Consider the following 14,277-nt stretch of genomic DNA (forward strand, 5'->3'; position numbering starts at 1 on the left):
CTTGAGAGTTCAGGCGGACCAGTTTCGTTATATGGCCAAACTAGCTAATTTTTCTCAAAATCATGAGAAATACACACACATGCACACACTCGCACATACACATGCATAAATACAAACACACACACACACACACACACACACACACACACACACACACACACACACACACACACACACACACACACACACACATACACTCAAACACATACAGGCGGCAGGCAGGCAGACAAGCGTGCACGCACCCACGCATGTACACTAACATTACACACATACATGAGGTTTTCGAGTCGATAAGAGCATCTTGCAAATAAAAGTGAGAGAACAACTTCGAACATGAATTATTAGGAGCATAAAACCACAATACATTTATGATCGTACTTTTCACAGATTTACAAATCAATTAGTAAAGTAAAATAACAGATAGCATTAACAAGAGAACTATGCCATGATGTTTTAACAGTTGGCAGATACAAAATTGTATGTACAGCTATCACAGAAATACTTCAGGCACCTTGCAAGCCATCTCAAGACTTGACAATTCTTTAAAAACTCATGAACGCCAACAAGAAAAAACAAACATTAACTTGAACTTATGAAATAAGTCTTATCAAATTTGAAAGGTGTCATAGAAATACAAAAATGACACCTTTTTAATTTGCAATTTAGACATGTTGATTAAACAAAATTAAAGATAAAGGCAAAATAATGAAAGAATAATATGTTGAGTCAATTATACACTCTTCAGCGTGGCTGCAAGTAGCGTATAGGTCTTCCCACCATTTGAATGTATGTACAGGTATCACAGAAATGCTTCAGGGCTTGCAAGCTACTTTCACAGACTTGCACTTTTAGTTTAAGGAACAGTTTTACATCACTTGCAACATAATAAGATCAAATAAGTGCCGAAGATTGGAAGTGTCACAAGAGAGTAAACAATTTTTTAAAAGACGAAAAATAAGGACATTAGGGGTTTGAAAGGAAAGAAGGAACTACCACATCAAACCACCCGCCAACCACCTATGGACTTGTACTTTCCAAATAAATTGAAATGCAAACGTTGAGAAGAGTAAACATACAAAGTCCAAGCATTTGAGCAAAAACATTATATACAGAGTAATGCAATGTATCAATTATAAACTTCAGAGGGGGCTGGCGTGCCAGCTGAAGGATATCTCGCTTATTAGTGGATCAAATGTTATCAAATTTCACACATATAATAAGCATAGTAAGGAGTCTTAAAATCAGCCATCTACAAATCTGTGAGATGAATTTTTCCTAAACTTACTTTTTAAAATTTAAGTTTTTTTTTCACGTGTGCAAAACATTTGTGAAAATCCACACTCCAAATACCACCAACAAAAAACTATTACTATTAATTATATCAAAAATTCACCAAGCGGATTTTTAGTACTTCATCTTTTCTTCATTCTGTGAAAATTTCATGAAGATTGAATGAAAAATGGTGCAGGTTTTTTTAAAGGATATAGAAAAACCAAGTTTCAAGAAAACGGGCGATAAAGAAAAATGAAAGATTGACTTTATGAGGAAATGGTGATGACAAATATGCCCAGTATGGGAAGAAATAAAGCTTTATGGGGTTCGTTCTTATACGAAGAAATAATTGTAAGAGAGGCTGAAGAAGCTTAAAAAGCCTGCAACTTAAAATCCATTGTTTTGAGCCCAATCGGGACTTTCAGGGTGCCCCCCCCCCCCCCCCCGTGTGGAGTAGGTCAATATTTAAGTGTGGCGGCAAACAGCACACAGTTACTATAATCAAACGGATCAATTAGGAACTTATTTGTATTTACAGGTATCACAGAAATGCTTGAGGCCTCAGCAAGTCATCTTCATAAACTTGATATTTGAAAAAAAATGCGTGTGTGCCTGGAGGAAGGTCCCAGTTGTTGACAAAGCTATTTTTTAGCAACGGGGCGAAAAGGCCAAAAAAAAGTCATACGTGGTTAAAAATTTAGTTCCCTTAGAAAATACAAGTTTATTCATTTCATAACATTTTGGAAGTACTTTTTAAAATTAATTATGTTGTATATCTACTTCACCAAAAGTTAAAAATGTGCTAGAAATAAGGTTAAAACCATTTTTCTCCAAACTTTGATTTTACAACCTGTATTGCAAAATGTCGGATATCTTTAAAATTAATCAAGATATTTGAAGAAAAAAAATCAGCTCGTTCAGCATTGAATGTGCTACAAGAGTATGCCCTAATTTTAATGTCCAAAATTTCCGACAACGGGGACCTTTCTCCAGACACACACACACAAATAAAGAACCAACGTCGGGAAAAAAACAGAAAGTTAAACGCCAAAGTTAAAATAGGTACACCAAACTCAAAGAAGGTCTTAGAAATTCAAACCATTCTAACTATAAATGTAACTTTTAACATTACATGAAAGAAATAAGAAAAGAACTGGAGTTAATTCAAATCAACAAATAGGTCAGTACTAATTGTATGCATTCCTTTTATGGACAGCACTTACGTCTTGCAACTAACCGGATATCTTCAATAACAAGTAACAAGCAACTTGATATGAACATTCATCAACAAATAGCTGCAAAAATGAAAAGGATTTGATGGAATTGCTTTAAAAACAAAAAGACTAAAACCTCATTCTAATGCACTAACAGTAGAAACAGATTCAATGAAGCATATTTGGAAAGTGCGGTTAGGTCTCTCCACAAAATCAGTAGGCCTACATCTTTCTATTACCCTGTTTATGAAGATGTGCAACTTTTTGCTTCTTTGACAAACCAACACGGAGACTCCGATAGGAAGGTACGAGACGAGCAAGAGGGGTGAGTTCTGATGGTCTAGGTACTGAGGAGGACAAAGGGAACTTATGACAGCAAAGCAACTATGAATTTCCATGTAATGGTTTTGCGTTACTTCAAATCTGATTTTTTAAATATGTTTTACTTATCCATAATAGTAAAGTAGATCAATGTCCGACTACAAGCATTTCCTTGTAAAAAAAAACCCAGAAAAAAACAATAATGTCATCCAACACAAGACAATTTTGATTTTTAAAATACACTCCTTTCTGCACCAGTATACATGTATATGTGGTGCTGCTTATAAGTCATAGGCACTGATTGCTGTATCACTAATCAAGTATCTTGGTCTATCTTCTGGGAAGTTGTAAAGTTGTATTCCTTTCAGCCGGGTTGACCCTGACATGCAGGCTCGTACGTCTGCCTCCTAAATGATCTAAATTGTGTCAATGGGGGTATAGCAGCAATCATGCTTTTACTCCTTTCTGTCTTTGTCATTCTCACTCCAAAAATAGATTAATGACTGTAAAAAAGGAAGATCAAGATGACTCCATGTGATTGCTAATCTTCCTTTTTGGAATAAAATAACCCCCACCTCCCAAATTCCTAGCCAAATAGGAGACAATTCAGCCCTGTTCCTATCATTTCATTTTGCTCTAGCTCTGACGTTAGTGATCAGCATCTGAGGTGTTGAGGTTAGGTACTTTGCTGTTGCATACAGAAGATCTGAGTTCAATTCCAGTATGGGAAGAATTTTTTATAGTTTATCCTGGGTCTTCTTGCTGGGACATTGCCTCCCTGTCACAGGCAGAGTCGAAGCTAGCCTCTTAAATTACCGAAGTTGTGTTGATCGGGGCATAAAAACACATGCATAACGTTAAAACATTGTTGGCAGAGCTGTGAAAGTCATACTGGCAAAGCCTGGAGTCCACAAGCTCAATTAAGCCAACATTCAAAATAAATTGTTCCTTCTCAAAAGCTCGGAGTATACCCACAAGGTGCACTTGCACTGCTTTACTCTTTCGCAGACATTTTTTCATATCCAAAAGTTGTGATTTTCCTTTATTTAATTTAAATTTTTGAAAAATTCATGCCAACGCAGTCACCTACAGAAACCAACATAATACCTAACACTTTCATTCAAAATGAATATAGGCTTAAAGCATACCATATTATATTTCAAAGGCAGAGAATTCCATACCAATACTCCACACTATCACTGTTGAAGAACAACTCGAGTAATTGAGAAAATTAACACAGAAACAGTGCATATTGTAATGATCCAGGATGATTCAGGAAAGCTAAAATGTTATCCTACCAGTTCCATGGTCATCGTGCGATTTGAGTTCATGTTGCACACTTGTGCTGGTCCACTGGAAAACACGATGGTGATCTGCATGAGGATCCTTGTTCAATTGGGCTGAAAAGTAAGAAAACCAAACTGATAAATCAAAATGTCATCTTGCACTTACGAGGACTGTTGAAATCACCAAGTACTAAGCAGTCCTCCGCTGGAATGTCCATCACATGGAGCGTGAGAGTTTTATTGGGAGGTGCATATCAGTTGTAGACTGTTACAATCCGGTCTGGGAGTTTGAGCTCGACTCCTATGATTTCTGACTCACCTGTATCTTGCACCCTGATTTCTTGCGCCGGGATGGAGTTTGCGACTAGGGTGAGCACTCCTGCTTTAGGTGCGTAGTTCCTATCCTTTCTAAAGGTTTTGTAGCCTCTGATGTTAAACCTCATCGCTGAAGTAACGTGAAGACTGGCAAGCTTTCACTAAGCTACATCTGCTCAAAAACCAGACGACCCTCCCCCCCCCCCCCCCCCCACTTTCTTCTCAAGAGCCTGGAAAACCACATCTCACCCAGACCTGTCGTTTGTCAGCAACAACATCAGCAGAGGATCAACATAACAAGTCATGGAACAACTTGCAAATAGTGACCACAAACCCACTTTAATCACCAGCCAAGTTTCTCCCCCCCCCCCCCCACAAACACATATACACCGTTTCAACTAGCACTTTGCCTAGATGGAACTACAAGAAGACAGACTGGACTAAATTTGCATTTCTTACAAATTAATGTATACCACCAAAATGTATGCCAAAACCTTAAACACCAATAGAAGTGAGAGGGAGTTCACACAGGCCATACATCAAGCGGCAAAAGAGTCCATCCCTAGAGGAGCTAGAAGGGACTATGTTACTAATTGGTCTGAACAGCATAGAATGCTTAACGGAAAAGTCACCACAGCAAGAGAAGCAGTTGGAAATCTACCAACAAGAGAAAACAACATTCAACTAAAGAAAGCTGCAGCGGAATTTAAGAAGGCAACTAATTCTGCTGTTCGGAAAAGTTGGCATGAAAAGACAAGCTTCTTATAAAGTTAGAAAGACAAGGAAACAAACTGTTGAGGATTGTCAGATCATTAAATGGAGAAAACCTAAACAGTGATTCACCAGTAATACTTGACCAAGATGGCGAGTCCAACGTAGATAAACAAGCAACAAACCTACTCATTCAGCAGTACAAGGAAGTGAGCAAGTTAGAAATATCCCCAGACAGAGTAGAATATCTGGTGCGTTATTATGTATATTTTAGCAATTTTATTATTTAGTTGATCGTAAAGGGTGAAGCTGTGCATCAAGGTCACTTGATGCGTTGCACATCTGCAGTCAAGTCAAAGCTTCTACGTGTACTTCTACACACAACACGGTACAGTATGACCACCCTTTTCTAAAGACATTGTTCTACTACATCAAAATGTACAGGGAAAGGGGGGGGGGGCTCTCGTGATCTAGAGGTACGGTGTTCACCTTTCATTTCTTAAGTCCAGAGCTCGAAACCTTCACATAGAGTTCAGGCAAATCGCTGTCGTCGCAAAGAGATATGGCGGCTTTATGACGAGGAATCTCCTTGATCGAAAGAAAACTGGACGATAGATTGGAACGTGTAAACAGACAACACAGTTCAATAAAAACGGACAGTTTTCTCATACAACGGATCTGACACAACTTATCGTTGCGAGTAACTGGGGCTTAATGAAGTCCTACAAGGGGGAGTTTCATCAGCGACCCTGTTCCTGATTTTCCTCAACGACATCTCAACCATCACCAAAAAAGTGAAAGCAGCGGAGGATGCAAATGACATCGCTCTTTCATACTCGGCAGAATCAGTGGGAACAGCCCAGGTACGACCCCAAAGCACACTGAACAACATGATGAAGTGGACAGAGGAGTGGGGATGGAAGATCAACAAGAACAAGTACACAACATTCAGCCTCTCACCAAAACCCCGAAAGGTAAACTTGCAATTTGACGGAAACACTATACAACACGAGTCAAATCCCACCTATTTGGGCGTGACGTTTGATCCAAGACTAACGTGGAAAGCCCAAACAGAGAGGTGCAGAAGCAAAGGTAAGAGAAGAACAGCACTGCTTAGAAAGTTGGCAGGGTCAGATTGGGGAGCAAATCACACCATCTTACGAGGTTTGTTGGATATGTCCGCCCAGTCCTGGAATATGGTATAGCAACTTGGGGAACAGCATCAGACAGCAACTTCCACAAAGTAGTGAGAATCCAGCATCAAAATCTACGGATCCACCCTCTTCAGACTAATCACCCCCCTCAAATTCGAGAGAACCTATAAAAGCTTGGCACCAAATCTGAAGTCCATCCTCCGATACTCAAGTCACTGACACTCGACTACCTGGACAGAAACTTCCCAAGCAACCGGTGGAATCGAGTTTACACAGATGGATCAGCAACTGATGCAGTCAGAAACGGCGGTGGGGGTATCTACATAGAGAGGATAGATGGGTCAACAGAGAGCCATTCCATCCCCACAGGATTTCTATCTTCCAACTATAAAGCAGAAACATCAGGACTCGAAACAGCAGCCACCATTCTCTTGAATCACCAAAAATCTCTCCAAAAGCCACAATCTGCTCAAGTACGACAACTCCTTTCACTCCTATGTGATATAAACTCACAAGCCAACACAACTCTGCAGTGGATACCAGATCACTGTGGCATTCATGGAAGTGAAAAAGAAGACGATTTACCCAAAGAAGGAGGCAAAATGACCCTGGTTGAGGATGGCATGGATCTCCCAGAGTCAAAAACGCAAATAGAATCTGCCATAAGAAACAGATGGAAAAGATCCCACCCTAATTACAACAGACGTGACCCCTACACACATGCTAAATAGAGCAAACAGGTCACAATCTTTCGACTCCGTTGTGGCCACAACATACTCAAACACCATATGCACACTAAATTAAAAGTGGGAGAGTCCGCGATCTGCGAATGTGGACACGACCAAGAGGATGCCAAACATATATCCTTCAGGACTGCCCGCGCTACGCCACCCTTCGTACACAGAGGTGGCAGAATGTTACTCCTCTTGAGAGAAAGCTCTATGGCAGTCTCTCAGATTTGAAGCGGACTGCACAGTTTGCGCACGACATCGGGCTGACTGTCTAAAAAAGAAGAACTGGAAAGATAAGGGAAAAAAGAAAGAGAACTGGGGGGTTTTGTTGTTTGTTTTTTTGTAAAGTGTTTTACGGCGCTCGCAACTGCATAGGTCATATGAGCGCGCGGGACACACCTAATATTTTCAGTTGGTAGGAAATTTTGAATTTTGCCCGGGTGGCGGCCGAAGCCTACTCTTATCGATTTTAGACCACCAAGGGATCTTTAGCGTGCGCAACTTGCACACGGGCCCTCCGAGATTTTTCGCCCTTGTCCGAGAAGGCTAGGTGTAGATCTTTCCTACCAGAAGATCAGGAGTGTGGCAGAAAGACGGCAGTAAGGAGGGGCCAAGGAGTAGCAGTAGAAAGGCTGCAGAAAGAGTCAGGAGCCCAGAGGAGGGGGCAAAGGAGGTGAGGGGGTGGGGGCAGAAAGTGGAAATGAAAGCAGACGACAGAACATTGCTAAAGAGCAGGGAAGGAGGTGAAAGGAGACAATTTTGGAGAAGAAAATGTTTTGGTCGCTACCCGGATTCGAACCCGGGACCTTTGAATGAGAGGCGAACACCTTAACCTCTAGGCCACGAGAGCCCCCCAGAACTGGTTTAAAACCCCAAAAAAATCTTAATAGTAATCATCATCATCATCATCATCAATGCCTTTCACCCCAGACAGGGTATAGGCCACATACAAGTTCCTTCAATTGATCTCTGTCCTGTGCCATACTTCCAAGCTCGTTCCAAGTGAGCTTCATCTCTCTCGTGTCCCTTTCCACGCATCTTCTCCACGTTTCCCGTGGCCTACCCCTGCCTCATGCTCCCTGTGGGTTCCACTGCATTGACTGTCTTGTGGCGTTTCCGCTGGGTTTTCTTAAGGTGTGTCCCATCCATCGCCACTTTCTTAGTCCCTTTTCTACTTATATATCCTTTTGTCATGTCCTTTCCCACAGCTCTTCATTTCTTATTCTATATGTCCTTCTTGATGGAATTCTTTACCTCCCGGTTTACTTCGGTGTACTCTTGTTGTGTAGTGAGTTTCTCCGTTCAGGTATGGCTGTTGTTGACTTAGGCCTTTAGCTCTCTTGGTTTTTTTTACTTTGTCTAGAGAGTCCTGTGAAATCCATTCATTCCTGGTGTTGACTTTGAGTTCTACGGTGCTCTGGCAATTTGCGTTTACTGCCTCTTTTATCTTGTCCCAGTGTTCGTTTACTTCACATTCATCCAGATCTTGAAGGACTTGAAATCTGTTCTTCAGTTCCAACTTGAACTCAACCTTCTTTACTGGGTCTTTCAGAAGACTCACTTTATACTTTTGACGACTTCCGGTTGTGACTTGTGAAAGCCTTCTCAGTTTCAGTTTCATCTTTCCAAGAATCAAATGGTGGTCTGATGCGACGTCTGCCCCTAGTAAGACTCGGACGTTCTTCAGTGAGCATCTAAACTTTCGTGAGATGCACAAATGGTCAATCTGGTTTTCCGTTGTTCCATCTGGGGAGACCCAAGTGGCCTTATGGATCCTTTTATGAGGGAAGATTGTTCCTCCAAAAAAAAATCTGTTGAATGTGCGCAGAAGTTCTGGAATCTTTCTCCGTTGTCATTTGCCTCTCCTAATCCATGTCTGTCCATGATTTCCTCACAGTGACTATTGTCCGAACCTACCTTTGCATTTAGGTCTCCCATGACAATACAATGTCGATGTCCTTACCTGAAAGTTTGTCGATCACACTCTGCAGGCGGTTGTAGAAGACATCTTTATTCTCCTCTTCTGCATCACTGGTAGGGAGTATACACTTGTTGTGTGATGTTTAAGTTTATGACCTTCTTTCTTCTTACCATCTCTTTCCTTGAGTTCTTTCTTAGTTCCAAATGAGAACATGATGATCCTTCTTTGGCCCATGCGCTTCCCAGCCTCTGAATATCTTTTGAGCCTACACCTTCCCTGCGCGGCCCATCACTGTTATTTCCTGAATAAATGAAAAGCTCCCCCTCTTTCAATATTCATTCGCTTCTGTCCAGACTGGTTCAAGTGGGTCTAGCTGATTCCTAGTACAGCAGGTATTGGTGCATCTCTTGGAGGACTTGTGCAGTTTTCCCAGCCTCATAAAGGATCCTTACGTTCCACGATCTAATCCGAACATACTTGGACTAGGATGATGGTGGAGGCTTCTTCCCATCAGCTTCCTTTCGACTTTCACTGCCTCGCATCATAAACTCTCCATTCGGAGAAGATCAACGACCAGCCGAGAAGAAATAATGGTTTTTGCTTGTACGTGTTTCTGTAACAGGTTGTTAGCCTCGTGACTCAACCCCCGACTTGGAGGGAGGATGACTCTGTTTCGGGAGTAACTACCTGGTTCGCCATAATTTAGTCGCCTCGTACGACACGTTAGCCCCACTACGTCAGTCCTGTTCTTCTCAATGCCGGGACTGCATGGCAGAAGAGTAATAATAATAATACGACATACTATCAAAATCAAAGCTCATAGATTAACAGATGTCTTACCCCTCAATTTAAAATATCAAGAAAATCGCTCTCAAAAGCCCAGCTGGCGACCTTTAAATTATTATTGTGCATTATTATTGTGTGTTTATCATTAAGCTTACAAAAAATTTTGCTTCCGTTTGAGAACTAAAACAAAAGCAGTGGTGGCTACTTCTATAAATTGGATTTTCGTGTTACATGAATTGCATAATATAAATTGGGGAGGAGGCTTTTTTTCTAAGGGAATGAACCAACTTGTTGTGTAAAATTTTTGACTATGTAACATTATATGAAAGACATTCCTACTTCCTTTATACAAAAGACTATCATGTAATAAAAGAAATGGGTGGAGGGGGGGGGCGCCACTGGTTGGTCCTACTTCTTTTCATTCCCTCTGTTGTTTCTGTCTTGCTTCTTCTCTACACTATATTATTATACGACCGTTATAGGTCAATTATATACTTCTTTTACTCAAACTCAAACTACCAACTAAATTACAAGAAATAGTTGTGTCACTCATTAATTCAAAGTAGAAAAAAAAGCAAATTCAATAGCACTCGTGGCCACAACATTGCATAACATGCCTCGTCTTTACTCTCAGTTGAATATGTGAGACATCATTGTGAAACCAAGTGCTCGCCATAATAATGAAATCGAAGAAAAAGGCATTTTCTTTTCCTGTCTGGCAATTCCTATAGAATTTTTATTTTCTGGTTCAACTCCTTTTCAGTCCATTTGGAAATGCATTACTGTGTGGATTTTACAGAAAAACGTTGATTTAAGGCACAAAAAGTGTAAATTTAGTTACCAGGGACTCTCAAGCTCTGGAAGTCACCCAACTCCAGCAGTCTTTATCTTGCATTTTACCTCTGAAACCAAGTGACCCCCCACCTTCTTCAATACAAAATATCTCGATACTCGATTCTACTGATATGGGTACAAGTATTTTCTTCACAAAAAGCAAGACAAATGAACAAGCTTTAAGATGATGCATATAACATCCTATATGCCCCAAAATTGACGAGCGCCTGGTTCTATCCCATTGTAACACATATTAATGATGGTTGGGTAATAAACAGCCAAACAGCACTGATAAAAGTAAAAGGATTGAACACTGGCAAAAATGAAACATTTTGTAAGGAAAAGAAGAAGAGAGTAAACAGTTACCATTTATTATTTACTTATTTCTTGTAAACTGAAAGCTCAAAAGCCTGCTCTTCTTAAGATATCTAATTTCTCAAAACAAGTTCTGCTTTTCCCACATTTCATACTAAACCTTGAGCAATTAAACGATGCAAATAAAATCTCTTAAATATATTTCAACTTACTGGCAGTATCCTCATGAGCACAGTAGAGAGAGACATCACTGCAGATAACTGGATCAGCTTCATTAGAACTGCTGCTGGGAACTATGTGTTCTGAATATTCTTCTTGGACAACGATGGAGACAGAGCCGGCTACAGAAGTCATCTTGCAGGGATGTTTAGATTCCTTTACATTTGATTCTATTGAAGTCTTCTCATAGGAATGTTCAGATTCCTTTACATTTGATTCTTCTATTGAATCACTGTGATGAATTTTTATTTCTTTAGAGGTTTGATCAGGATTTTGAGGCACAACGGAATTATCTGACTCTCCTTTCTGAAAAGTCTCAACAAAGACATCCTCCCCAAGAGTTGGGACAAAATCCCCACCAGAAGTAGTTTCTTTTTCCTTTTGGACCAGTCCAATGTAATCTGGATGGTCGACAACTGGCTCTTGAGCATCATGCCCAGTATTCTTAGGGTTTGAATCAAACATCTGAGACAGTTTAAAAGTACCCTCTCTCTGACAATTGTGTCTAACCTGAATTTCTATTCCTGTATCATTTCCTTGTGAAATCATACGTTCAGTTGTGCCATCATCCTTACTTGTCACTACAATAGCATCCTCATCTGAAGGAGATCTTCTTTCACTTTCATACTGCTTCATTTCAATTAAATCCTGATGTCTGGCAATTTCTGTTTCAGGAGCATGAAACTTTGAAAATTCTCTTGAGATGGTCTTGACAATACTGTCAGGAGTAATAGGGTCTGATTCACTGATATCACCATCATTTGATTGGACAATCTCTGGTGACTGATATACTTCGACACATTCAAGTTTTTCATTTTCACAATTATAACCAGTTGATTGTGACCGTACTGGCTCTTCCTTCAACCCATTTCCCACTGGTGGGGTTGACACAAGGCCCATGACTTGGTAGTCTTCCTCTGTGAACAGTTTCAGTTTTTTGTATTCTGACTCAACAGGAGATGAAACTTGACTGTTGTTCTTTCTTTTATCAGGCACCTTTTCTACACTGCACAAAGGTGAAGAAATTACTGAAATGGGAGTATTTTCAACTGAAGGTTGAAGCAAAACTTTTTGGGAAGGACTATTAGTTGGTGATGGAAAGGTCAGCAAGGCTCCACTGGCGGATAAATTCCTCTCAAATCCAGACACATCGGAGTAGTCTGTTTCCTGGGGCTCATTTCTAGAAAGTGTCTCAGCAGGAACCACTTTTTCAGCAGAATGTTGGGCAAGTACATTTGATAAAGTTACATTTTCAACAGACAACGTTGAAAAATATGGAGACGATACCTCTTCTTTGAATTCAAAAGTTTCATGAGATATTTCCTTTTGAGACAGTTGAGCCCTGTATTGTCCATGATCATTTGCACTTATTTTCTTCGACAATAGTGGAAGCACAAGCTGTTCATTTTCAAAAAACTCCCTTTGAATGATTTTTTGCTGAGGTAGTTGAGGCTGAGGGGCATATTTCTCATTATCAAATTTCAAAAATTCCCCATCATTCACTCTCTTTGGAGAACATTGAGCACACTTTTCATGATCAACTGATTCCACTGCATTAGGTTCCTTTGGAGATTGTTGTGCTATCGTGAAATGTTTATCATCAAATACTTTCCCTTCACAAGTCTCCTTTAGAGAATGTTGGGTGGGTATAGATTGTTCATCATCAAATAATTCCCCATCACTTGTTTCCTTTGGAGAATGTTGGGCGGGTATAGACTGTTCATCATCAAATAAGTCCCCGTCACTTCTTTCCTTTGGAGAATGTCGAGCAGGAACAGATAAAGATTCATCATCAAATAATCCTTCCTCACTTGTTATTTTCGGAGATCGCTGTGCTAGTGTAAATGGTTCATTATCAAATAATTCCCCTTCAGTTGTTTTCTGCACAGATAGTTGAGCTGGTGCAAGTTGTTCATCATCAGACAACTCCCGTTCACTTGTTAATTGTGGATCTTTTTGTCGACTTGCACAAAGTTCGGTATCAAATAAATTCCCTTCATTTTTTACAGACATTTGAGCTTCACATAGTCTATTTTGCAACAATCCCCCTTTGCTTTCACTTGTTATACTTTTTACTGACTCCTCAGGTGCACATTGCCTATTATTAATATTATCAAACAATTCACTAGGATGAGTCTCTGATCTCAGGCTCAATGATGGTTGTGATGTACCCTTTCCGTGTTTCAAAAATTCATTTTTATTTTCTGAGGAAAATGCACTGAGCAAATATTTGTTATCCAAAAATGATTTAGTATAGAATCTAGACATTCTTGTATTTTGAGAATTTTTGGCCCGAATGAGTGGATTTACCTGAGCCTGAGTAATGCCTGCAGAAATCGGTATTCAGTTGATTCTGACCGATTTGAAAGTCTGTAAACGAGTAAGATCTAGATCTAAATCTAGATCTATTGGTATTAGAGTTCACTTTACCTTCATCTTTATGATTGTTGTTGTCGTGAACAGAAGGAAGCGTTATTCTCCGTCTACAACTTGAAACTGGAGTTTCAACATGATCATCTGATTTTAATTGATCAACCCAAAGGCCTTTCACATCAAACTCTCCAATTCCAGGGGCAGGACAAGAGCTACTCAGTCTTTCTTCTCCAAAGCACACATCTGGACTGGTGTAAGCCTTATTTGTGGTGCTAAAAAATGTAGGTATATCGGTAGATCTATAAGCACTGGGTTCTCTGATGGGCGTATCCCGTGGTCCTACTCGAGAACTAGAAGCAGTCGAGCTATCTTGCTCAAGGTTGCTACTGCCAACACTTGGACGTTGCTTCGATGTCGTATGATACGGTAGGCCTATATCACATTGTTGATCACTTTTAGGCCTCAGGGTGACAACAATGGCATTCTTTTCCTTTTTACCAATACAACTGTTACTGTTTGACACCAGAACAGAACTTGTGAAATGTGCATCATCATGACTGAGACTGTCATCTACTTTATTCACAAGCACCTCAATATAATCATCCAAGTCTAAATCCAAGTCACTCATACTACTTTGACCACTTGTGTGACTTAACATGGCTTTATATCCTCGTTTTCCCCTTGGATCTACATCATTCAACTCATCATTGTTATTGACAGTAAATCATGTCCTGTCAGTTATCAATGACAAGTCACAATGTCAACAGGTCAATGGGGCATAAAACATAACTCTTGACACTTCAAAATTAAATGCACGGCATATGA

General features: G+C 40.1%; 1 protein-coding gene across 1 annotated transcript; it reads right to left on the reverse strand.

The window, feature by feature from the left end:
* Window positions 1-1,725: 1,725 nt before the first annotated feature.
* On the reverse strand, window positions 1,726-13,325 carry LOC101850573. The gene is made up of 3 exons (XM_013084408.2): window positions 11,073-13,325; window positions 4,106-4,207; window positions 1,726-2,833 (listed from the first exon to the last, which is right to left on the reverse strand). The coding sequence occupies exons 1-3, from the start codon at window positions 13,090-13,092 to the stop codon at window positions 2,709-2,711; spliced, it is 2,247 nt and encodes a 748-aa protein (XP_012939862.2). The 5' UTR covers window positions 13,093-13,325; the 3' UTR covers window positions 1,726-2,708.
* Between the last annotated feature and the right edge of the window lie 952 nt (window positions 13,326-14,277).

This window comes from Aplysia californica, unplaced genomic scaffold (genome assembly GCF_000002075.1).
Source record: "Aplysia californica isolate F4 #8 unplaced genomic scaffold, AplCal3.0 scaffold00291, whole genome shotgun sequence".
In the NCBI taxonomy this organism is placed as follows: Eukaryota; Metazoa; Mollusca; class Gastropoda; order Aplysiida; family Aplysiidae; genus Aplysia; species Aplysia californica.

Excerpts from the sequence above, each read along its gene's own strand:
- LOC101850573 (XM_013084408.2), bottom strand. The coding sequence starts at position 13,092 with ATGTCTGTAAAAAATGAAGGGAATTTATTTGATACCGAACTTTGTGCA. Across the intron at positions 4,208-11,072 it reads TGCTCATGAGGATACTGCCA|CCCAATTGAACAAGGATCCT; the intron begins GTAAGTTGAAAT and ends CTTACTTTTCAG. Across the intron at positions 2,834-4,105 it reads GCACGATGACCATGGAACTG|TACCTAGACCATCAGAACTC; the intron begins GTAGGATAACAT and ends TGTCCTCCTCAG.